General features: G+C 38.7%; 1 protein-coding gene across 1 annotated transcript; it reads left to right on the top strand.

Moving 5' to 3' along the window:
* The first annotated feature begins 1,045 nt into the window (after positions 1-1,045).
* LOC117967045 (dynactin subunit 2-like) lies at positions 1,046-27,135 on the top strand. Its single transcript, XM_059011455.1, has 14 exons — positions 1,046-1,329; positions 3,144-3,212; positions 12,880-12,976; positions 13,587-13,648; positions 14,803-14,901; positions 17,059-17,219; positions 17,577-17,721; positions 18,483-18,548; positions 20,628-20,666; positions 20,926-21,003; positions 21,768-21,839; positions 23,182-23,284; positions 24,352-24,443; positions 25,248-27,135. The coding sequence occupies exons 1-14, from the start codon at positions 1,294-1,296 to the stop codon at positions 25,332-25,334; spliced, it is 1,206 nt and encodes a 401-aa protein (XP_058867438.1). The 5' UTR covers positions 1,046-1,293; the 3' UTR covers positions 25,335-27,135.
* Positions 27,136-27,402: the final 267 nt, after the last annotated feature.

Raw genomic sequence — 27,402 nt, 5'->3', positions numbered from 1 at the left:
GAAATGCGTAGGGATTAGCCGCTATTCATTTTAACCACGAGTGCAACAGGAGGCGGGAGGATGTGTGTTGCACGATGCATGACGCGTGATGCTTTATGACGTAATCCATCGCTTGCAGTTTACAATTAAAGACTACATCGAGGCCTCTATTAAATAAAGCCTATATGTAGCACAACAAACAAATATGCACATTTAAAACATCATAACACCTTTATTGTTTTCCCTGGCGCCAAAAAGGGGTAATGTAGCCAGTTTTTTTCAGTGACACCGCTGAAATTGCAACATTTTAAGATCATGCATCTATTACAATTGATTGATATAGTAATAGATGTCCAGCTTGAGGGTAGGCGAGTTCACCTCAGCGTGCAACAGCAGTGCCGCATTGAATTACACTGTACACTGGCCGTTCCAATGAAAGTATTGCTTTCACTGCAGAACAGACACAGCCTACACGTATTAACCAGAGTGAGAGAGATGATCACATTTAAAACAGTACGGCTGGACCTTCAGGTTAGTCCCAGGGGATCAGAGGACGGGAAATGTATATTGTATTGAAATTGGACAGCACAGTCAGTTCCGCACAGCTACTGTCGACTCTCGTATTGCATGTATAGATCCAGAGCAGGGTTGAACTCTGCACCGATGGGGCCTATTGCGTCATCTCCTTAGAGATTCGTGAAAATACATGCCTATAATTAAACTGAAGCAGGAGAACACGTATATCCCTTATACAAGTTTACTTGTGTTCCTATTTTTTTGGTCCGATCTTTGTTTTTGTATTGCATATATAAGACCAATTTATGTTAAACAGAAAAGATAATATACCGCATTTTCTTGTATTGTATTTTGCGGTGAAACGTAATCTATTATGTATTAATCACACACATTCCATTGACTTTCATTAATACCCGTGCATTACATTGAATACTAGTTATTAAAATTAATTTTAAAAAAAAAAAGAAAAAGAAAAACAGACATTTGCTCCAGCTGTGAAAGCTCTGTTAACAAAACTACAACTCCCACAATTCCTCTCGCCATTACCTCACCCCAATGACATCACCCACCCTGCCTGACAGACCACGCGAGATTACCGGCTTCTCGATTTCTGACACCCGTAGCAACTGTCAAAATCTGCGTAAAAAATTGCCATTCATAAATTAATGAAAAACTGACAATTGAATTCCTACACAGGGAGTCGAAGTTTTAATAAAGAACAGGGCAAAGCTTGTAAAAAGAACCGTTATAGCATCATCCCCCGCCATCTTCCTCTCCAGCGCTACGGCTTCAACAACAATGGCGGACCCTAAATATGCCAACCTACCAGGCATTGTAAGTACAATTAAAAACAATACGTTTGATTTATTCTCCAAATGTTTCGTGGGAAGGGTGCTTTATTATATTCAGACGGAGGTACCTGGCAAAATCGTTACGTCCATAAAGAAAGCCTCGCTTCTAAAATGGCATTGACCTCGCTTGCCGAGAATAATCGAGTTGGTGTGCCGTGCAAGTCACTGCTATATTTTAATCACCCCGCCATGCAATACGCGTAAGCTGTGATATATATATACGTGTCATTACATAAGCTATTTCATGATTGAAATCTATGGAGGTTTATCTGTTCGTATTGGGATTCTACATGTGGACGGGAAGGTCCATTATAATTGTAAACAGTGGATTTGTTTACCAGTTAGGATGTAGCTATATTGTTTTTTTATAGTTTGTAGTATAGCGCAAACCCACGCATTGCATTCACCTTGTTATATATGTGTATTTTGTGTATCATGTACAAAAGGAGATTGTATTCATAATCGGTTTCTGCTAGGAGTTTTATAGGGTGTGTTTGTGTTCTGGGCGTTGGCTAGTGAACTGCAGGGTTTAATGACACTAGCATTATATTTATAGGAGACTTCCTTCTGCCTCAGCCTGCTTCCTGCATTGCCTACCTGAACCGATGAGAGTACACCTGGCCAAATACATTAAAATGTATTGGTCTGTGAAATCAGAATTCAGTATACAGTACAGTTTATCCAATTGCCAAGTCGCACAGCATAAGACCAGGGAATGTTTGGCTTACTTTCAAAATCTGACTGTTCTTCTAATCTCCGAATCATGTAAACGGTGACACCTGTTTTTTTTTTTTTTTAATTTTCAATTAACGGTTAGACTTTTGAAGACGTGAAGCTAGTGTTTGTGTATCATAGTCAATCTGATAAAACATGATTAACTCTTCAGATCCGTTAAGCAAGACCAAAACAATACACCACAGTCATGTCAATCAGACTTTTTCCACTTGTGTTTTATTTTTCCCTGGACAATTTCCTCTTAACTTTACAACTGTAAATTAATGGGTTCCTGTGCCCCGCTTTGAACTCTTCCTAAAGTCTTTTGTTTTGTATACTTACTGTAATCTCTGTTTTTGCTCATATCTGTAATGTGATATTTTGTAATGTGATACTTTGTAATGTGATATCTTGTAACAATTGTAAGTCACCCTGGATAAGGGCGTCTGCTAAGAAATACATAAACATCATCATCATCATCATCATAGTAATACTTCTTTCCCAGTGCTGTGAGATTGCCTAAGACTGATTAATAGATGATGGGTGACTGGAACAATATCTAAACAGTCTCATGACTGCTATTAAACAGAACTACACAATAGGAATTTGTTTCCAGCATTCGGTTCTCTGCAATTCAGCATCTGTTCGGCCTCTGTGCACAAAAGTTCTGTTTGTTTTGAAATACAGAGAAGAAATAACAAGTCAACAATTACAATATCCCTTTGGGCTGCAGTCATTTCTTTAAAGCAACTAAAAAAAAAATAGCAACTTGGGACGTCACCTATTAAGTAGCTTTAACAGTTGCTTGAAAGTTCCTAGTCTTTATTTGTCAGTGCTTTCTGGAAGTACGGTTGTTACAGCTGTGTTAACAAATCTGGCTATGCACACAGCACCTACCATGATAGTCAGCTTGTATTTAGTTGCCAGTGAAACCAGTATCTTTACATGGTTTGATTCAGTACGTGATGGGTGTTTGGTTTTTAGTAATCAGCTGAATTGAAAATGATGCAGCAATCTATCACTTTCTGTATTCGGTGCATGATCCTTTGTAACTAAACAAGCTATTTTTCATTGTGGTTTCAGGCCACCAACGAACCTGACATCTATGAGACAAACGAACTGCCTGAGGATGACCAAGCACAGTTTGAGTCGGTAAGTCTGAATAGAATACCCTTTGTTACACAGACTCCAGTTTCTGGTCAATATATTGCAATCTGCGCTCCTATAAAGTTGCTCTTGGAAATTCAAAGGTTAAAAAATATATATTTTTAATATTACAAATGATGCCGGTAAATACAGTGGTATGCTTACTTGTAAAGATAGCAGGATTTTCACTAACCAACCAGTCCTGTACCTAATTCCCCAACCCTGACTTGAGTGTGTCATTTTTTTTTGTAAAACATTCATTTAATTATATTTTAGCCTTAAGTCAGAACACATATATCATATTTATCATGTATAGAACACTAGCTTATTTTAGAACACCCACTTCCACATGGAAATCTTGTCTCTTTAGTCGTGCGACTGTAGTGCTGCACAAACCGATCACTCTGATTGCGCTCTCCACAGAAACCAGGCGCCAACAATCAGGTGGGGGTCACTGGTGTTTATCAGGCTGATTTACCATTTCAAGTGAAGAAACAGCTGCTGGGATTGGTGATCGCTGCTTTTCTTAGGCTGTGGAGAACAGCGATCCACACAAACCCAAGCAGCTATTTCTTCACTGGTGAATTAGCCCAGTCAGCACCAACGACCCTCGCCTGCGGAGAGCTTGAACCGAGTAATTCAGTAACAATCATCGGTTTGTGCAGAAGTATGCGACTGGTTGCCAGAGTTTCATTTTTCTCAAGTCTAGCTGGCCATGTCTCATTACCGTCACACTGGTCACAAAGTATGAACCTCGCTCTTCAGAGGCCTGCAGTGTTGAAAGATTGATAGATTTTCCAGTTAACATTTCAAACCCTGTTTAAATATATCGGAGGCCTCCTCCCAAACATTATATCAATTACAAAATAAGTAATTGACTCTAAACTATAACCCTGATTTACAGTCAACCCACCTTAAATAGTTGCAACAGCCACCAAAGATCTAATAAGAAAGGTCATAAATGCTTTTTTGTTTGGTTCCGGGGGAAAAAAAAAGACAGCATTTTAGCTAAAACTTAGTAAATCTATCCCAAAGCATTTGGAATGCAGCGCTCAGGTCTCTAAACAGCTGATACTGTGAAATTGTCCAAGGCCCCTGGAAATATATTGCTTTGATATATCGCTGAACTATAAGGTTGGGTGGAAAGCCAACTGGAACAGGCACCAGAAAAAAGAAAGAAAATAATATCATGAAACGTTCGCTAGAAACATTGCAGAATCGAGAGGTTGGACAATACATCAGAAAGACCGGTCATAACACTGTTAATAGGGTGTAGGGCTCTGATTCATCACGACGAGGCAGTCAGCAAGGTGCTTCAATGCTGCTGGAGGGATACGAAGTTGGAATGGAAATCTGTTGCTCAGAGTCTTTCATCAAAGTGTGGTGATCTTCTGTATTGCAGTGCAGTGTTTAACATTATTAAAGCATTTGTGTCAAGCAGAGTGCATGGAATCAGTCATGTCAGCAACAGTCCTTTTATTAAAACTGTGTTTCCATTTCTTTGTCCAACCCCTCTACCTCATTATTTTACTCACAGGTAAGTTGAGTGTGAGAATAATCAAAAGCTGTGATTATAGTCAGTTTTCAAATCCAAAATGATCACATGGGGCCAATTGCAGCGTACCAAATTGAGTCCACTTGCTGTGTCTAACTCGTGGATTAAGCAGGTTTAGTCCACTTGATTGGAATAAAGTTAGTACACCTTCTCATCCCTATTGCAGCGCACCAGAAGTTAATCATCACAGGTAGATCAACTGCTAAATCAGACTAAATAAGATCGCGATTGCAGTATCGTACCAAAATCAGATGCGTGATGATCCTGGTCAAGTGGATTAACTTAGTGCTGTGAAGGAATAGTACGTTTGCTTGTCCTAAGCATTTACTGCTAAAAATGTTTTGCAGAGACAGCTGCATTTTTCCTCTAAAAACTATATGAACATAATTTAGATATTTTATTCAACATCATGTAGTCAAAGAAACTACAAAATGATATCGCAGAAGTCTACCGGAAACCTAGAACAGTAGTACAGTGTTTCATGTTAGATTTCGAAATGTCACATTTAATTCAATTTGTCAGTTTTTTTTGTTAAGTATATGGGAAAACTACAAAGCGGTATGTAATTTAATATATTAACGTAACATTATTTAGCAGGTTTCATTTTTATGAAGCAAAATGTGTTAATTCTATGGGGTGATGCAAAGCTTTTGTCCATAGCTGTAGGTTAGTCCCCATTATCGGTCTGTCTTGTTCTGATCAGTTAAACCGATTCCTGGGATGATCTGTTTGGTACACTGGGATCAGGATTAGGTTAGTACAGATCAGCAGGATTTTCTAGTCGGTTGATGCGACTGAATCACTGGTACGCTGCAGTTGACCCAGTATGTTTAAGAATACTTCAGTGTTTTGTCTTTTTATATTTATATTTTCATATTTATTTGCTTGACTTCTTGTAATTAGAAACATAAGAAGGTGCAATTAAAAAAAAAAAAAAAAGTCATTCTCGTGTTGCTTTTCTTACTGTTTCTGCACTTCACTGAATCCGTTTGCTGTTTGGTTTTTATTTCATTTTAATGTGTTTATGTGTTGTGCCCTGACTTAATGATTCAGAGCCTTCTTAATGTGGCAGCTATGTACTGGGGTGTGAATTCAGTGCCTTTTGGAGGGTGCCTAGCGAGTTTTTGGCACTTGATAAATCTCTCTTAACATCATTAGATACTAGGGGGTGGAAGGAAAAGTACTCTGTTAAAATTTTGAAGTTCTTTAGCCATAGACGGATGAATAATTGCATCTTAAAACGTTTCAGGCAGCCGTCAATAAAAATACATGGGATTAAGTTAAGCCTTCCAGTTGGTTTTATAACATTACTGTTGCACCTGGGAGGAAATGACTTTGATACATTGGTGCAATAGCATGCAACTTAAATAACAGTAAATGTGGTTCTACTGCAGCTCCTAAAAGTGATAATCAGTGCTTTAAGATGATTTTATTTTAGCTCAAGAAACATTATTTTACTGGGGTGGAAGATCGTGTTGGTTGTTTGCTTGATTTAGAGATATTTCAGTTACAAACTGCAGGTATAGTTTCTTTTTCCTTGCAGAAAAAGACACATTTTAAGACGATCCATTTTTGTTAGCCAGACACATTTTAAGCCAATCCGTTTTTGTTAGCCAGACACATCAAGGATATTCTTGGACCCTTGTTATACATGTAATCTACAGTAAGGGGGGGATTGTCTGGCACCTTTCCTTCAATGCCAGTATTGTTCCTGTTTTTGGAATGCCATTCGTTCAAAATTACATACGTACAGTAAATGTAACTGTTTTTTCAAATGCACACTAAACTAGCATTTTCCCCTAATGCTCCCACCCCTGTTTTGACTACCTTGCCTGGATGCTAGTTTGTGCAAGTAAGACTTTTTTTTTTTTTTTTAATGCTTAAATACTGGATGTGTTGTTATTTTTGTTTGTAGTTTAATTTTGCATGAAGAAATCAGCTTGCAGTGGTGTGATCAACAGATTATTATTTGATTTTCTTTTATCTCATAGTTTTTCTTTTCTTTTTAATCTTTTTTTTGCCTGTAGATCAGCCTGTCAGTGGGTCCAAGATTAGCCTTTTGCCTCGGTTACGGTGTAAGGGGTTTTAGCTCTCTTTTTAGTGTTTCGTTTTATTCTAATAAGTTTTCTTCATTTACTCAGCGTTGTTTAGTTTCCCCTATACAGCCTGTGCTGAAAATAAATCCATTGAACACATGTGGTGCAATCCTGTCGAATTGCCTGGCAGATCGATGCACAAACTGAAGGAAACCTTTGTCCATCACAGACAGCATACAAGGGGGACTCTAAATCTTACTGACAAATGTGGAAGAGATGGCTCTGCTCTAAAGTGACCTTCAGAGATGTTTTAAATGAAAAATGAAATGACCATTTAAAGTGATTTTTTTTTTTAGATCATGTACAATTTCCTAATAGGCAATTTCTTACCTGTTTAATTGTCTGTTATGTATGTTGTGAGGTGGGGAAGCGTATTGCCGTTGCACTGCATGCTGAAGTCCATAGGTGAAGTCTTGTGCAACAGTGATGTGCTTCCCCCACCCCACATCCCCACAATCAATCTTGGAGTCTTCTCAGAGTTTTTTGATGGAATAGTTAGAAAGCATTGCAAATAATGATCTAAGCTCCAACAACTGATAACCGTACACACATAATACTGTATTACAGGTAAAGAAAATACATGAGGAAGATGTAGACTTCAATATGGGGGGTTATGAAATGGGGTTAAGAAGCGCCTGTATAGAAAAACCTCCAGTTCTACATCCTTAAATGTGTAATGTTTAAATTGATACCAAAATGGCAGATCTAGCTAGGTATCACCATTATCCTAACAAGGTACGATCAGGTGGCTACTGGCTAGCTATATTCTAACACAACTATAATGCTTTCGTCCCTATTAAAACTTGTCTACTACTCAGATCTTTAAACCAGAGTGCATTTTCGTTCCCAAGACTTTTGCTTGAAATAACTAATCCTGTTTTTTTTTTCTTCCCTTTTACATGGTTTGTGAAGATTATCTCGTCACAGTTTATCCCCTTTAACATGACTACTTACATAAAGGGTAGAGGAACAAATCCTTTCTACTTGCCTTCCCAGGATTAATGTATGGTATTAAAGCAATGTGTGACGCTAGCCGATTGTTGTGCTGTACTTGCAGCTGACAGCTCATTTTGTGCGCTGCATTTGTGCAAAACCACATGTTAATATAATCTCTGTCTCTTTTTTCTTTCTTTCTTGCACTCTTTCTCTAACTCTGACTCTCTCCTTTTTTGGAAACTCAAGGAGCTGGTAAGGAGTCTATCTATCTCACCCCCCCATCCTCCCCGCTAATGTGTGCGTGCTGTGATTTGATCCTGGTCCACCCCTTTTGTCTTTTCCAGAAGCTATTATTTGCATACAGATTTTCAATACACCTCCTATATTGTCAAAGCATTTTCGCTTGTCAGATTTTGTAATCCCTATGGCAGTTTGTAGGGTTTGGGGTGCATTCCCTTTATAAAACCAATTCCAATTCCCTTTTAATCAATTCCGAGTTCCAAGAATGAATTTGAAGGACTTGGAATTGGAATTGATCAAAAGGGAATTGGAATTAGAAATTGATTTTAAAAAGGAATTGGAATTGAAAAAAGGGAACTGACCCCAACCCTGGCAGTTTGCAATACATCCATACAGATAACCGAGACTGCTATATCTGCATGTTTTTTTGCATTCAGCTTTGCATGAGTCCTTTTAAAGAGAATTATTTTAAATGATTACATTTTTTTGAAATTTAAAATCGTACTGTTACCTTGCTTGAACTTTGTAATTTTGCTTACAAATACAACAACACTTAATCGATTTAATAGAAATAATCTTTTGCATGGATCAATATGAAAATGTACATAAACGGATCAATCAAAAAAAAAAAAAACTGTACAGAGAGAGTTGGCAAAGACAAAAGAGTCTTTCTTTCCTCTTAAATCAATGATCAGTAAAATCTTATTCAATGTGTAGCATTAACTTTACTCCATTCTTTGCCTTTTGGTCCAAAACATCCTTCGTCACCCAGTTCTAGAATGTCAGTAAGTTTAAAACAGATGCCATTGTAAAATCTTCTGCATTGTAACACTGTTTCTGTCCTAACAGATAGATTTGTTAGAAACCTAAAACCTATTATTAATACCATAGTTGCAAATTAACTAAATCTAGGAAAAAACATATTAATAATTTTTAATAAGTATATAAAAAAAGATTGCATTGTGCAGGTTTGTGTGAGCCTCTGGTTTGTTGTGATAGAAGATGGTTTGCATGTTGTCAAGGTGTTTATAACCTATACCACTGCAGCCACAGAGTGATATTAAGCAGGCTTCAAGTAAAGGAGGAAGCTTGTGTCCCTTGAGCTAAAACTATCTGTAGGGAATGTAAACAAACTGGACTGTCAACAGTCTGGTTCCTGATGAAGTTGGGTTCACAGAATGCTAGTGCACAAATCAAATGAATTCTGTTTGTGTGTACAACTGAACATGACTGTGTGACGCTTTCATTTAAATAATCAAAAAAGGCAACCATGCGTTCAAAGCATCACCATACCATTACTTTACTGCAGTCAGAATAGTCAAATTGTTTGAGACAGTGAAGGTGAGGTGGCTAGCAGTCTAACTCCCTAACCCAGAGCTGTCCTTTGGTTAAAAGAGACACGCCAATGTCTTTTCAAACCAAAATCAAAAGCAGGGGTAGGAATAAGACTCCTAGTGCATAGCAGTTTCACCCATTCCCGGTTTTAATACAAGCTGGATTAGCCACAGTATGTAACAAGCTGTTGTGCGTCTTATTAAACTCATAGTAAAACCAGGAATGGGTCATACTGCTATGCAATGGGAGTCTTGCATACATCCTTGAAAAGATACATACTGTGTTGCTTAGTATAGTTAGTTTTTAAAAAGTTGAAAAGAAAAAGTTAAAAGTAAAAAAAAATCATTTGTAAAGCCAGCAGGTTACAGATTCCAATTCTGTTCCAATTTTACAGTAGAAGCATTCCGAGGTTCTTTAAATGTGTATCTCTCAAAGACCAGTTCCAATCTGCTGAGGAAAAGGAGTCTGCAATGATTATTGGCCTGTCCTACCTCCACGCTGTTTGGGATTGATTGGTCAGTAGTAGCAGTAGAGAATATGGCAGGCTTTGAATCTCAGTGCATTTTCACTGTAGGGAGCTAGGTGGTGCACTGGGATAATGCAGTCCGAATTCACCGGTCAATTCATGTTCATCCTTGAAGCAAAATGATTTGGTGGTCTAGCCCTTAGTGAACAGTAGTGTAATACAACACAGAGGGTCAACTACACAATTGGGCTCAATTAGCAGAGGTCCAATAAGCATCATATTTCCCTAATATCTAATATCAGACAGAGAATAATCAATGTATTGAACACGTTTATTATTCAAGCATCATGCTATTGTAATACATGCAGTGCAAAAACTGTTTTTAAAAAGCAAGAATCAGAAATAAATATGCATGTGCATCTTATTCTGCTGAAGTTCCCTGAGGAAAATATATATATATATATATATATATATATATTATTTACAGTAAGTAGACCTTGAGAGAAATGTCAATGTTCTTAAAATGCAATCGCCCAGAGCAAATGGATTTGCTTTTTAGATGAGATTGAAGCTCAGGGAAGACTGTTGGTTGAAGTGCAAGCTCTGGTTTGAAATCCAGACTTTGTAACAATGACCTATAATTTAGTACTGCCAATAGCTGCACGAGGTAAAACATCTAGTAACAGCCTCAGGAATAGAGCTTTGGTGGAGATTTAGAAACTGTCACGTCCGTGTGCCCTTTCACTCGTCATCAAATTGAGCTGCTGCTTTATTCTTTAGTTCAACCTCTAAACCATTACTACTTTTTTGCCTTCTTGTTTTAGACAACAGACTCTTGACAGTCCAGTTTGTTTACATTCCCGTGAAACCTGCTTTCCTTGCGTTGTGTAAGTCAAATCCAGGCAAGCTCTGTTCTAGCACAGGAATCAGGAAACAGTGTTTTTGTTATACTAACCACATTTTACAGGAATTTGAAATATACAATTCATAAGTGTGTCAGTTATTTCAGAAAAGTATCTTCAACGGTTGGATCATACAACAATTTTTATACTGAAAGTTAATTTTGCAGCTTCGGAGCCTCCTTGTTTGCTCTGTTTTCAAGATGTGTAAAAATCATACATCTGTGTAACTTTTCAGTTCAAGTGGAACTTAGACTTGAGAAGATTAACGACGAACCTGCTCCATAAGGCATGCTACGTTTTTTATTCAGTAAACTGCTGCGTTCTGTTTTGTGTTTGCGTCAATAGAAACGATTCATAATTTAATAAATAATGAAACATCAGTGACCCTCCTTCTGCATCTTGAATCTGTTTGATTTGTTCTTTTTGCATCTGGAAGATGAAAAAAATGAAATCCAAAATCAGTTTTGCAAAATGCTGATTTCTATGATCATACAGTGAAACCCGATGATTTCAAATCAGACTTGAAGTTGTGTATGTACCAGGGTGGAAGTAAGACTCCCATGGCTTGGCAGTTCTATTAAATTCTAAGATTGATTACTGAGCGTGTTACCTTCAATTAAGCTTGGAATGGATCAAACTGCAAATCTTCTTTCCATCCCTGATTAATTTATACGCATCTGCTTCCTCCTAACCTTCAGGTGTTTAAACTATTGCCAGTCTTCCTGCATCTTGTTCATTTTTATATATTACACTAAGGGATCTTTTAAAAAAGAGGTTGATGTTACTTGAACAGAATTAATGAAATATTGGTCGCTTTGCTTTGCCTTGATGGACATGAAGCATAACAGAACACTGCGACCAATATAAATAATGCCGTTGACTCAGCGTTGATTTGTTGACCCCCCTATTTAACATCACTATATTCAATACAAATACAGCGCTAAAGCAGGTAAGCAAATCGTAGGATGGCACTATTTAGGTCTGTCACTGTTTTAAATGGTTAAAAAAAGACCCTGCGGTGTCTTTCTTATAATCTCATTAAATTACTTCACATTCGGGTTATATTTTTGTAAGATTGGCCCAGCGCAGATGTTAAAGATTTCTTCTGTCTAGTTTTCTAGACATCTGCTCTTCTATGTAACAATCAGGTAAAGCAGAGAAAAGTACTTGGTAGTATCTTCAAATTGGTCATGAAGGAATGCTCTTGGATATCGCTCAGCAGCCTGAAGATTAAACCGCTCTCAAATTCACTTTTATTCTAAAACAACACCCACAATTATAATATTACAGCACAAGGAATAAACAAAAATTACTGGGCTAATGATATACAAGTACAGGTGTTCTGTTATGCTTTTATTCACTCAAGGTTATTGTAAGTCAAATTCATTATTTATTTATTTTTTTTAAAAGCAGTACCAAATCTTGGCTGGAGCAATTTTTTAAACATCTGTACACTGAGAGGGAACAGCTCGCTAGACTTTATTGGGTTTAGTGTATCTGCCATTGTGTAGCAGTTTGCCCTTTACAGTACTATATTAAGTTAAACAGTAGTTAGTCTTTTAATTTACAGTTTTATTTTTTTAACTTCTGCACCTAACCAACAGACTAGACTGCCTCCCTCCCAGCCCCTCCGCTCAAACCACTCGGCCACACTACCTCCCTCCCAGCCCCTCCGCTCAAACCACTCGGCCACACTACCTCCCTCCCAGCCCCTCCGCTCAAACCACTAGGCCACACTGCCTTTCTCCCAGCCCTCGGCTCAAACCACTAAGCCACACTGCCTCCTTCCCAGTCAGTCATCTCAAACCACTAGGCCACTCTGCCTCCTTCCCAGTCACTCATCTCAAACCACTAGGCACTGCCTTCCTCCCAGCCCTGGCTCAAACCACTAGGCCACTGCCTCCTTCCCAGTCAGTCATCTCAAACCACTAGGCACTGCCTCCTCCCAGCCCCTCCACTCAAACCACTAGGCCACACTGCCTCCTTCACAGTCCCTCAGCTCCATGGAATTGAGGAGACTGTTTGCACTGTATGTAAACTGCTGTACAATGTAGTTTTCTTATGGGGAGCCCTGGATGGCGATGGAATGGGATCCATTCTTGTGTATTGATCTTTTGCTCATTTTTTCCCCATCTGTTTGCAGGAAGAGCTGTGCAGTGAAAGTGTGGAGCGGATAGTTGTCAATCCCAATGCTGCTTACGACAAATTTAAGGACAAAAGAGTCAGCACCAAGGGACTTGGTAGGTTTGAAACACATGCATTGCGTATTTTATTATTATTATTTATTTCTTAGCAGATAGTTGGAGTGGTCTTGTTCTCATGCTGCATCTAGAGCTAGGCAAGTGCAGTGTAACTGTTGGAGGTGCCCAAGGTGAAATTAATCCATAAATGATTAAGAGATTGCGTCAGTCCGCAGAAAATGAATGCTGGGCCACCCAGCTTTTAATAACAGCAACGTCGCAAACTGCTATACAATAAATAAATAAATAAATAAATAGAGTGAACAAGGCAAATTACAACAAGCTGACTTTTGGATACAGGGTTTTGGAAGGTCTGTTAAACTAGAAACTGCTGTAGAAACCAATCGAAGTATCCTCCGAGTTCTCTCTTAATTATCTTTATTTATTATAAGTAGTTGTAAAGTTTGATTTTATGTTGGCTCCTTTTAATGGTCATTTAGTTCATAGAGCATAGCACTGCCTTGTGGTTAAATACTGTTCTTGTCCTTTTATTTAATTTTCTTCTGTTATGTTCAGAGGGTTCTTGCTTTGTCTATTTGATTTTACTTGGAATTGAAAGTACCTGCTGCAATATTGCTTCTAGCCGTTACATTATTTATTCTCTTTCTAGACTTTTCAGATCGCATCAGCACATCGAGAAGAATCGGCTACGAGTCCGGAGAGTATGAAATAGTACGTATGGAAGAACATTTTGAAGTGTTTAAAGAGACAGGTTAAGTATTTGCGTCGGTTTTCTCAGTCATGAATGCTTAAGACAGGACCTAGGAGATCATATAAATGGTCCAGAACCCGACTCCTGTGCTACACTGTTTGCAATGTGCAGTAACAGTAGATTTCAAAAGGGTATAAAAGCAGACTAAAGTATAGAGTGGAAATTCAATACCTAACCTTGGTTTCTGACAGCGGTCAGTATTAGGTGTCTTAATAAGATTTTTATGAGCGTTCCAGGAATCATTCTCAGGATTTGAGTGCTGCAGTCTACCATGCGCCTAAACGTTGCACTGCAGAGTTTATTTTAAGACTGCACATTCCCCTGCTACCTCTGCTGTGTATAGTACACACCACGCTCCGACATGCTTGGCTGCACTCTCGAGACATGAGCGATTTCTGTACTACCCTCAAGCTCCTTTTAACGTCTCTGTATCCATCAGACAGGATGGGTTATCAAAGTGGCTTTACCTTTTTATCTGCAGCACAGGAATGCCGTGGAAGCACCTGTACAGTCGTGTGCAAATTTATCAGAACACCTCATTGCTTCTGTGGTTTTTGATTTGCTGTGCATATGAAGTCAAACCACTGGAACTGAAAATCTTGGAAAATTGTCCACTTTTCCAAGATTCTGTGTTTTACATATATGAAGAGAACTGCTTCTCCAATTATGATGAAGCTGGGTTCGGACATTCTTGCACAAGTTAGCATCAGAATCTGTGGATAAAAGTAGGACTGTCTTTTTGTGTACGCATCCAGTTGTGCTGAACCTTATATTGATCGTATCAAAGTCTTATTACTAATCATATTAAAGTAATAAAAATGGTACACTTTTATACCAGCAATCATTCCCTATAGCTTTCACATGCTTCTCGATTGCAAATGCAGAACTGTGCATATTATATCTAATCAGATACTGCTGTGTGATTATAACACCACTATGGGGAACTGTTTTCCCAAGGCAATGAGAACTGAATGCTGTAATTCAAATCTCAACATCCCTCTTTCCATTGGGAACAATATAAGCATTGTAAAGAGAACCAGAAGAGGGTGTCTAGCTGCCTGGGCAGCATGTGTCTCAGAAGGCTGGGCAGGGTAACCTGTTGTGTCTGTTTCAGCTCGCGGAGGGCTGTGGAGTGAAGGAGACCCCGCAGCAGAAGTACCAGCGGCTGCTCAATGAGATTCAGGAGCTGACGGAAGAGGTGGAGCAGATCAAGGTAAACCCGCAGATCTACGGAGGTCAGAAGAAATGGGGAATCTGTAGTGGTCAAGGGTTTATACAATGGCCTCCTATTCATTTCAATGGACTATGTGATGTGTGGCAGACTAGGGGGAGGAGGAAAGAAAAATGTAGTCCAGGAGGGGCTAAAGGACTACATCCCCCAGAATGCCACGGTAGGGAGGCAGGATGAGCTTCACCTGGCTCTAATATTCACTCTATAAAATAATAATACCTTCCTCCCCTCAAGCCTAGATTTTCTTTAGGTGGGATTGTTCGCTCTTTTAGAAAGTTTCATATTTTCACATGGTGATGAATGATTTTACATGACATTGCATGCAGCTTGCAGTGCCTTGCAAAGCACAAGCTCAAACTGAATGTACAGTGTTTTAACCCTCTTGCTAGCCTTTTATTGAACGCTTTCCAAATGTATAGGATTTAAAAGACTAAAAACTGATCTGATATCTTTTAGTTTTAGTTTATTTTAAGCAATAAAGTTATAAAGACATTAATGAATTCCACTGTTCAGTGGGAAGGCTGTGTATTGACTAAATGGGTCAGTGTACTCGGATCAATATTGCCTGCCTCCCGCAGATAAGAGAATTTTGGCCTTTACAGAATTGACACTTTCTCTAGACTGGTAATGAGCTTTTAACAGTGCTCTCCCTGCAGAGAAAGAGCTACAGAGAGAGGTCTAAGTTAGTTGCAGTAGTAGTAATAATCGTAGCAGTAGTGTTACTTTAAGATTTCCAAATTGCTAGAAACTGGAAAACTACCAAGACTTGATTTAGCATCTAATAACAATAGCGGTGCCTGATATTGGTACAGTGATGGTGGCCTCTTTCAGTGTGCAATAAGTGATTAAGTAGAGCGTTGGGCACGTAGCTAGATGTCAGCGATAGAAATAGTAATAATTCTTATGTAGTGCCATCAACATTTCTGTATCACCGTAAATGGTGTACAATTCGAGATGGAAATTAACCAAAATCAATAATAATAATAATAATAATAAATACAAATTATGTTATTTATGATAGTAGAAAATATAAATAGGTTATCTGAAATGTTAAAAATAGCGAGATCAGGTGACTGCTTCAGTGCTGTTCACACACAGCGTTTCTTAGTGGTCTGTCTGTAACAAAGCACTGTGTGCAGATCAGTGGTTTGTCAGAATGTGAGAATGGCAATGAACCTGGAGCTTTTGAGCACAGTAATCCACCCTCTGCATTTGCCTTGTTGCTCTGCTTGTCCGGGGAAGGGGGATTTTGCGTTGTATTAAGCAGAGATAATATTGTTGCCGCTGCCTTTGAGCGTAACTGAAAGAGCTTCTTGCAGAATTGTCTTACCTTGCAAAGCTCTCAAAGTACTTTTCTCATCCGACAGAGAAAAAGCGGATCACTTACTTTGTGTTTTAACAAAGCTTTTGTGTGTAAGGGATGTCAATTGCGGTGGAAACCGACTAGAGGTTTAATATACCAATTTCAAACGGATTTCATCTTTTTTTTTTTTTTTTTTTTTAATTCCGCTGGAGTGGGAAGCCAATCTTTATCTTTCAGTACGACAGGCTTCAGTGGGCGTTCAATGATTCTAACTGCCATCATTGTTTCCGACGTAAATGCTGAGCCACTGTCAGAACTGGTTAAGCCAGGTGAGAGAATAGCTGGGCTGGTATTTCTTCTTTAGTTTAGGTGATTTTCTTTGACTTGTAACTAGCAGTTGTGATCATTTTGTGAAACGGATGGCTTAGAATGAAACAGAAAAGTGACAAGTCAGTGTCTTTACCTGTACTGAGTAAAGCTGTAGTTTAGCTGTAGAAGCCTCTAATGGACATTGGAACAAATCCCTGATCCATAGGGTTTGAAAAATCAACACAAATATTCGCTTTGGGTATTGCTGAACACACTATGTGGAGAGATAGGAAATATCATCATATAATGTGGCTGATCTGTAGCTCCTTGGAGGCCCGACACGCTACTTTTCCTCTGCATTTAGTTACTAGTTCATAAACTACAGCGTGCCTTAAAGATTGGAGCTAACCTTGTCTGTTATGCACTGCTGTTTCTTCATGTTTTACATGGCTTTGCTTCATCTTTTATCTTTATCATTACGTCCTGCAGCTTGCACCAACCTTTGTGCTTGTTTGTAACTCTTCCAGACGACCACAAAGGAGTCCTCCACTGAAGAGAAGCTGACCCCGGTGGCTCTCGCCAAGCACGCTGCCTTGCTGAAGCAGCAGCTGGTCTCCTCGCACCTGGAGAAGGTGTTGGGGCCCGACGCAGCCATCAACCTCACCGACCCGGATGGGGCTCTGGCAAAGTGAGCGCGCTTTCATTGTTCAGGATTATATCCGGTTATGAGCAGCACAAACTGATTTATTCGATTATTCACATTCAGCCAGCCGCAGAAATCAGGTCACTGGTGTTGATCAGGCTAATTTACCATTCAGTCAAACAACAGAAACAGCTGCTTGGATTTGTGATGATTGCTGCTTTTCTTAGGCTGTGGAGAACAGCGATCCACACAAGCCCACACAGCTGTTTCTTCACTTGTTTCACTTTGAATGGTAAGTTAGCCCAATCGGCACCAATGGTCCTCACCTGGGGAGAGCTTGATTCAATACTGCTCTGAAATCCAAATCCTATTCTGATCTGTATCACGCGTAATCCCTTGCAGACGCCTGCTCATCCAACTGGAAGCTGCACAGAGCCATAAAGGGAAGCAGACAGAGGGGAAGGGACCAGCCAAGAGTACCGAGGACACGGTGATCTACGAACTGCGTAGTCGGCCGGAGCAAAACAAATTCTCTGAGACCGCCAAGGTGAGACAGAGAGGCAACCTCCTTACCTCCCCAGTGAGCGACAGTGTACTGTTCAGCAGAAATAATCAAGTTTATTAACGCGGCTTAATTAGGCTTCTAACAAGTTATACCTTCAAATGTGTATGTGTTTTGAAGCTACCAAGTTCAGGGTGAGTCATCAAGCCAAGTTGCTGACCAACCCAAAAATAGCAGGGCATTTTTTTCTGTGCTACAGTTTTAATAAGGCAAGTAAACATTGTATTCACTCCCCAGTCTCTGGTGTAATGTGTGGTGCTGCACAGGACACATATTATTATTATTACACTGCCTAGACTGCAGGAGCAGATTTAATACACAGTTGTTTAGCTTGCTATAGGCATTTGATTGTGGTAAGTTCTATTATATGCAGTGTAACCCTGTGGGCAGTGGGTTTTTAGAAATCAATACATATTACTGCATTTGAGAAACCTTTCACCTGCCTTCAAGTACAGGCACACAGCATTGTTTATGTGTGTCTTTAAGCTTAAACTGAGGACCCCTTAGCCCTAAAATTGCTATATAATACCAAACGTGATTATTTAGAAATACTTAAAAAAAGACTTAATAAACTCAATGACAAACGTTTGAACTAGAAGCCTTTTTTAATGAATTTACCGAGTTTCTTTTAGTATTTCTGAATGCAGCACTATTGTTTTACGGTGCAGGTGTGATTTATTTATCTGTATGTCTGCTGTGCCTCTGATAGCACTGCTGAATGCTTGGGTGTTTTTCATTGACTGTAGATTGCAGAGCTGGAGAAGAGACTAGCTGAACTGGAGACCGCTGTGGGCACCGGACCCGAGCGACTGGTAAACCTGGTTAATTTATAATCAGCAACTCGAGACAAAATCAATGACAAATGTGTATATAGGGATGAAAGCAGACCTCCTGTTCTCACACACATTATTTTTCCATCAATATCGGTTTGGCCACTAGAGGGCTGTTCAGTAGTCAGGATTTAAGTAGAAAACCATGCAGCTCAACAGTGGTGCATGAATTATGAATCACCCTGTGCAACATCCCGTCTGGCATTTCTAATAAAATGCTCACATGAAAACAAACAGGTGCTACGATCGCTGGCATTTTACTGTTAACACCACACATCACAGTAGTCAGATTCTTTGACTGAAGTGATTTTGCACATGAAAGAAATAGAGGCAACCAATACTAACAGTTATGCCAAGGATGCCTGTCTTATGGACACCCTGTATAAGGCCAAGATAACAAAACCAGTGATTTAAGGCACTGATCATTTAGTTTAGTACAAGTATGTGTTATATGTTGATGGTGTTTCTAAACACATTTTGTCCAACTGCGGAACATGACTTAAAAAGAAAGTGAAAGGTTAATTAACCCTGTTAAAATGAGAAAAGCTACTTTATTTATGTAACTAGATTCAGTTTCTTGTACACATTTTTTTTTGTTTTTCCCTGACCGGCAAAACATATGCATATGAATAATTCTAACTTGCGAGGCTGGATTTAAAAAAATAATAGAGGGGTGGCTAAGCACTGTGTCAGACGTGATACAGAAATGGGCATTACAGGGTTCAATAAAGAAGATCCGGTTCTGGGGTAGATGCAGCTCAGTAAAGATCGGATAAACCTTCAACTGATTTTAAAACTGATATGCTAGATTGATTTACAGTCTTATCAAGAAGAAAAAAAACCAACAAATGCTTTTAAAAACGTGCTTGTGTTATAAACGGTGGCAATCTCAAGGCAATCGTGCCATTAAAAATGCAGTTGTTGTCTTTATTCAAACGATTTCAAATGAACATCCCCTAATGTATAAAATAGAGAATGAATGTGAGAATTTCTCTAATGCATAACATAGAAATGACATGAATTACATCAATTTGGTGTCTGTTGTAATTTATTAGTTTACTGTTGGTGGGTAAACAATCACACTTACAGAATTTATACGTCAATCATTATTCTATACATCAAACATGTATTTTAATAATATATTTTAAGACAATAGATATGTTTTCATAGTCTAAACAAGATCTCAATACTTAACTTATAAACCTTCATCAACATTGGGCTCCATAAATAATCAGAATCAAGGGTGTATTTCAATTCTCTGGTGTTTCTAGTATAAAAATAGATTCAGTGTCCTCTCTCTGCTCGTATAGTGATAATAAATACAAAATATTAGAACATAAAGCTCTGATTTGTATAAAGCAAGGTGGTTCAATGATGAACAGTCCCACAGGGGCATTGTAAAGCCTGCTCTGGAAAGAACCGTAATAACCCACACATTATAATGAATGCTGTGACAAGTGCAACCCACTGCTCCATTGAGTTGCACTGGGATTCCAAATCCTGTTATCCTGCAATAAAATATATTGACGTCACGACACAGACTGACAGTGACAGATAGGCCTGCTATTCAGAAACGAGCCCACGCATTTGCACATCCGGCTGCGTTTGTCTGACCCCCTGAAACAGAAATGTAAATACGATGTAACGGTCAATGTAAATGAACAATTGTTTTCATGATGCTGCCCTCTGCTGACAAAACAAGGCAGGTCGGCAACATTTTAAACAGAAGAACAGTAAATCCGTTATGAGGAGATTTCACAGAATAAGAGGTTTCATCCAGGACTATAAAATATAAAAACCTAAAGAAACGTAGTAAGTTCATGACAAATGTTTTGACTGGTAGTCTTTTTCAATGTCTTGCACCAGAATAAGAAGTTATATGGCTTTTCAGCTCCCAACTCTGTCAGAAACACAGAAGTGACGGTTTAAGTTTACAAAAAGGCTCATACAGGCTGGTTTCACAGACCTTGATTAGCACCAAAACAATGTGAAACCAGCCGATAGTGTTTTAACTTTTAATCCTGGGCAGTTATTAAGGGTATTTGTTCTGTTGTTTCACAGACCCCTCTTACTTCTGCTGTCCAGGGTTCCAGTCTTGTGGTGAGTACAGCTACAATAACATCTTCATTAATCATAGGAGCCATGCTCTAGCATAAAACACATTGTTAATGAATAGAGTCAAACAGTTTAAATAGGGGTTCAACGTGAAGACCAGGAAGATATTCACTAATATGATGAGCCTTGCACCCACTGTCCTATTAAAAATGTTTCCTTTGAGAGATGGTATGTGCGGATCAGTGATCCTCACTAGCAGTTCTTTCAGGCTACATTCACAGTGTTTCTCCCCCCCTCTCCGCAGAACACCATTGAGGTGCTGCAAGCCAAAGTGAACGCCTTGGACGCTGCAACACTGGATCAGGTAGAAGCCAGGCTTCAGGTAAATGAAACTTTTAGTTTTGAAATACTAGACTGGGCGTTTCATCCAATTATTATTCATGATGCATTTCATTTACTGCAGTAGAGAAATGCATTCGTTTAATTTGAGCTGCAGTTATTATTTCTTTATTCACAGACTCCACAGCTAGAAAAAAACTGACATTGAATTTGAAATAATAAAATAGACTGAGTAATCTGTTTTATTATAATGTTAGAACTGTGCAATGCGAAGAAGAAAAAAAAATCCATGATAAACAGAAATAATTATACAGACTTTAAAAGCACTAACTGAATATTGACCCAACCCTGAACAAGAGAACGTGCAGTGTGATGTCATTATTCTTACCTGTTGATAAAGACAGATATATATAATTTACCCAATCTTTGTAGATGTTATAATTACTTGTACAGCATAACCTTAAAATCAATAAAACAATGTTGAAAAATAATGTTACATTAGAACCTGTCACATCCGATCCTGTAAGATACGATCCCCTCTGTTAACCAATAGACCTCTGGCATGAGTCATTTACACATGCTGCTACCAACTGAATGGTACTGATGGAAAGTGATCAATGCACATTTTATTATGGGTCTCAAACAGTACATTCAATTCTTAACAGGACAGAATGGACTGAGTTGCAGATTTTAAAAGACACACTGATATACCTGACATTTGTTAATGTACAGTGCCCCAAAGCTAATAAATAACTATAATGTAGTATAATGACTATCTCAGGGAAATGTTCATTTTCTGTTCCTCAGAGTGTCCTTGGAAAGATGAATGAAATCGCCAAGCATAAGGCAGCCATTGAAGATGCAGAGACGCAGAACAAGGTAGATATGGAGCTGAAATTCTTCCCACCTGCAGATCTAAGACTATATTTATAGTGCAAAGAAATAAATAATAATAATCATTTGTAGTATACAGGGTTTTTTTTTTTGCAGACTGCATCTGGGTCACATTTAAAGGACAATGTCACCCCTTTCTGCTTAAAGTACGGCCATAAATGCAGAGAAACCACTTTGATCCAAAGTAAAATTTGTTCATAAAAATGATCATATTATCAAATTGTTACTGCAATTTTTGTAAGTATGCAGCTTCAAGTTATATGTTGTTAGCTGTTGTATTTGCAATCGTTCTAAGTGATTCCTATTGCAACTTTATCTTATGTTATAGGTCTGTTAAGGTGCTTTGCCTATGACCTGGTAGACATATGTAGGCTAGTACAGCCAAAGTGTCTTTATATTAGTAAGCGCTAGCGCCATCTAGTGGACTGCAGCGTATTGGCATAAAAACAAAAGCCTGTTTCCTTCAATGTTTCTTATAAAAAATGCAGGTCAGGTTTCATGTATTACATTTCAGATTGCTGTGCGGAGTTATATGGATAATGCGAGACAGCTTGGAGTGAAAATTGCGCTGTCTCTTAAATAGAGGGGTAGCTGCTTTTTATTCACCAGAGTGTCTTGATGTATATTAGTAAGAGGCACTACTAATATACATCAAAATCTTTGCAGCTCCTATTAGTCATATTCAAAATATATATATCAGGTAAAGATTTCACCCATTAAATGCATTGTGTCCAGCATCTGATTAGAAGGAATTGCATATTAGGGTGTGTAATGTGGGCCATGAGCACTCTTTTATATAAATGGAGATGGATATCATTTAAATGCAGCTGCAACAACATTTTCAAACCTAAAACACTCCTGTGCGTTAAGGTGTTGGGTTTTAATGATGCAAATGAATTGGTATGCTGATCCAAACACTGTTGTAGGTTACATTTATAAAATGACTGTCGCAAACTCAATTTCCAATGAATCTGACATTCCTATGGTGGTCTACTTGATTCAGAATCCTGTGGCCGTTGTGTTATCAATAACAGGGATGGAAACAAGACTCCTATTGTATAGCAGTTTTCCCCATTCCAGGTTTTAATATGTGTCACAGTCGTACTATAGTAAATTAGTACTTGTAGTGGATCAAACTGCTATGCAATGGGAGTCTTATTTCCATCCCTGTCTAACACTATGAATCTTATTTGAAATGAACTGGTAAGTTACTGCTATACATTTTGTAAGGTGTTACAGTGTTGTTGATGCAGCAACGCAGCGTCTGAACGCTCACCGATGAGAGCTCAGATCGGAGACAACACTGTGCTGTGTCCTCTGCTCCCAGGTCTCCCAGCTGTACGAAGTCATTCAGAAGTGGGATTCCATGGCCACCACCTTGCCTCAGACTGTACAGAGGCTAGTCGCAGTGAAGGAGCTCCATGAACAAGGTTGGCTCAGCTCTCTGTACGGAGATGCAGGATCTGGCACTTATTTCATTTTTCTTAAGCATTTCTAAATGGTTTTATTACGAGCAGAACATGTAACATATCAAGCTGAGTCAGTCCTGATTGTTGTTGGGCAGCAGTGTCTGCCAACAGTTTAAGTAAGCCACTGCCTGCCAATTCCTATTGAATATTTCAACATCTAATTTTATGCAAATAAAAACATAGTTGCTGAACAAAATTTGTATATTGTAAACTTCCTACAGTACTAAATATAATTGGACTACCATTATATTTATAACTATGGTACCTGCACATTATATACTTTTTTTATGATATAATGAAACTGAAAGAGAAAGAACACTCTCACAAGTGTGTTGAGTTTGTGTGGATGCATGAAGCTGTGTTTGTTGCAAGAAATCAAGTCGACACATTCATCAGCACGTTCTATGTTCCTGTCAGCCATGACTGACTACTTGTAACCCTGAAAGGCTTGTTCTGTAAGAACGGTGTGTTATGTTGAAATCGCCCTGGGTACAACACAGTGTTCTCTAAAATGTAGCAGTCCTAAAGAGTTTTACAAAAACGCTCTCTGTGCCTCCAAAGTTTTGGGCTATAATTTTTTTTAAATTCTTGAGCAGGCGGTGTAGCAAAACTTGCCGAATAAAATGACTAATTTTCACACTGAATAAATCTCTAATGTTAATTGGCTTATACAGACCAGCTGCACAGCTCAATCTAATCATTAGACAGGCAATTGCATGTTACTGCAGCGATTTGATAAGGCAGATTTAATTATTTTTATATACATGTTTTAGATATGATTAACAATATTGCAGCTGTTTAAATATAATGTCAATGTACCACATTCTTAACAGCATATCATAGAGCATGTTTGCATTCAGAACCCACTGATCCCTACAATGGTTGACAAAGTCTTTTTAAATAACATTTTTGTTCAGCTGACCGTGCTGAAGAGGGGCAGTATGAAATACATATATAACAGCTGACTCCTATTCCTTTACAACTGTAATAAATAAAGACATGGCCTCCTTTTCACTGTTCCTTTCCAGCCATGCAGTTTGGACAGCTGCTGACCCATCTAGACACGACCCAGCAGATGATTAAGAACTCCCTGAAGGACAACTCGACTCTCCTCACACAGGTAGTGCTGCGCCGCTGCCCCTGTGCAAAGAGAAGGATGTTTTATACCTGCTGCAAACCATGACCGTGCACTGCAGGGTCTGCTCACCACTAGCGACAGCTGATAATATAACAGACAGAAGCCACAGCGTGCGACTTGGCTAATGGGGTTGATCAGTTCTGATGTGCTGCTATGGCCAAAAGCTTCTGTGTCAATCCTAAAATTCTAGGTGATGCAGAACTTTTGGTCATAGCTGTATAACAAACTTAGTTTAATCAACCTATACTCTACCTGGATAAGTCGCAATTTAGTACTGCATTTTACAGTACCACCTGGATTGCATCTACCACTTCTTTTCAGTTGTGGCATATCCACGGATAGGTGGTTAACCATTTCAGTCTTGAATAATTTTTGTCGAGCTGAACAATAAACTCCTTTATTAAGTATACCATGAGAACAGGACAAAAAATTGAACGTACATTTCAACACGACCTCAGACTGGAACCTAGGAATCCAGTGAGGTTCCAACGTGATTTCCAATGGCATGTGTAGACAAGGCAAGGTCCTGCCAGGACAGAAATGTTAATGCAATTCAGGGTGATTTACCCAGTGCAGTAAAATGCTCTAAAGAAATCCAGCTTTTTTAATAGTTTCAAAACGTATGACAGCTTTTAAAGATATGGATTGAAAGAACTGCAAAACAATTAGAATGATGTTGACAATATCAAAGGATACAGCAATGCATTTGCTCCGATCCCCACTCAGTGTTCCTACGTGTTTATTGAAGAGCTGAAAAACCTCATTGTATCCATGATTCTGTTACAGGTACAGCAGACGATGAATGAAAACTTGATGTCTGTAAAAGACAACTTCGGAGCCTTGGACGCTAGAATGAAGAAACTCAGCAAATAAAAACGAACCTTTTGAAATGTTTGCAAAAAACAAACAAGAGACCAAAAAACTAAAGGGAGATGACGACCCACTGCTCCCAAACCCCCCTTATTGCCGCTTAAGGAAATGAATAATAGAGTACAATATATTCTACACTAATATGCCTTTTTATTTAAAACAAATACATGAAACAAATGCAATTCTGTTCTGCTAATTTCGTAACGCAAAGATGAAGCTGATGTCGTTTTCTCAGCTTGAAATGGTCTGCTAGTCGGAGCTGGAAATTTCAATGTAATTACTATGATAGGTGTTCCCTAAGAACCTCGCAGTACAGAGACTTGGTAACAAAGGGGTTCAAATTGTTTAGGAGATACAGTTGTTAATATTTATGCATGATTTTCTTTACCGCTGAGACCTCGCTCAAACTCCCCAACCAAGGAAACCAGAGCTTTGAGATCTGGGTAGAAAGCCGAATGATTTAAAAGTTTAAACAGTAGAAAGAGAAGGGATTTCTTTTAGCATGTTAGCCTGGCCTAACCTGATCTGGCCTCCTTTAAACTGACTCAATAAAGAGCCAGGCTGTCCGCAAATGCACAATGATCAAAAGCAGTTGCGTTCTGCTGGTTTCTGAGGCCAGCTGAGGGATGTATTGTTGATTAAACTGTATTACTGATTCATGGTAGACTGCTGAAAATTAGTTAGCAGATCACATCTTCTGAGATATGCCACAAATTGATTTATTTTTAGCTCAAAACTTCTGTACGCAGGCTGTTGAGAGGCCATTGTAGATAATAACTATTGTGGAGAATTGGCATTGCGTCCTTTTAGAACTAGTGCAGGGGATCTTAATCTTCAAAGACCCCTAACAGTCCAAGTTGGTGATTCAGACGATTCTGCATGTTTCATTGTTCAAATCACTGTTATACTTAAATTCTTTAATTGTCTTTTTAAATGCATAGGAAAGCAGATAAGTGGCACCTGGCTTAAACAACGTGCATTATCAGGTGGTGTTTATAGGTTGGCAAACAGACAGCTTTAGCCTCCAATGCCACTCTTCAAGTACCTCTCACACAAGATCTCAGCAGATCAGGGCTTCAGGGAGAGCGAGATAGTACAGCACTGCATTTCAGAGCCCGATGAACACTTCAGACAGCCCTTTTGCTTACGGTTTATAGAAAGGAGATTCAGGCGAGTGAATGGGAAGATGCTGAGAGACAACTCATTCGAAGTGTAATGCATAGTCATTTTAAGGGACTTGACAGTCTGTTTTGTGAATTTTATTTTTTTCCCCCCAGCAGTACGGTTTCTATTTCTATCCAGTTATTCTAATAGAATCCAGGGAGAGCAGAACTTTGTCAAGCATTTGGATCCCTAAAGATACAGTTCAATCACTGGATCATAACCCTGTACTGTCCAAACATTTATGAAATGAGAAAAGCTGCAACACATCATGTACTGCATGTGTAACATTATAATACAGAGGGGTGGCGGGATCATATGTGATACAGAAATGGACATTACAGGGTTGAATAAACATGACACAGTTAAATCGATCAATAGTAAAAAAAAAAAAGTGTAATCCTGGATAGACTGAGAGAGAAACACAGCAGACAGGAGCGATGCTGGACCCCTCCAAGGCATTCATATTTCTCGCCTGGAGAAACCGACAGCTTGTAAATATGCACCTAAACTCTTTGATGACCGGTTAAATTCAGCGTTGGTATTATACATGTCAAACCTGGCCCTGTGCTGGGCACCAGATGGCCTCTACTTCACTGTACTGGACAACTGTTTGAACGTAATTAAATATGATTGTGCATTACATGACTAAAGTGTGCATTTATTAGATAATTAGATAATTAGGCGACATTGGTTTGAATTCTGTACTCTGTGGAGATAAAGGGTACAATCATTTAACTTTAATGAAACCGTGATTATGGAGTTCTGACAGAGATTATGAAGTAAACTTAATGTCAGCTATTATATTTAAACCACCTATTCAGTGACACCAAAAAAAACAACATTCAGGCAGTTATCTGAAATTTGAATAACCACAGTTTTATACTCGCAGTTTTAACATACAATATGG

The sequence above is a fragment of the Acipenser ruthenus genome, chromosome 42 (genome assembly GCF_902713425.1).
Source record: "Acipenser ruthenus chromosome 42, fAciRut3.2 maternal haplotype, whole genome shotgun sequence".
Lineage (NCBI taxonomy): Eukaryota > Metazoa > Chordata > Actinopteri > Acipenseriformes > Acipenseridae > Acipenser > Acipenser ruthenus.
This window is presented reverse-complemented; position numbering and strand designations above follow the sequence as displayed.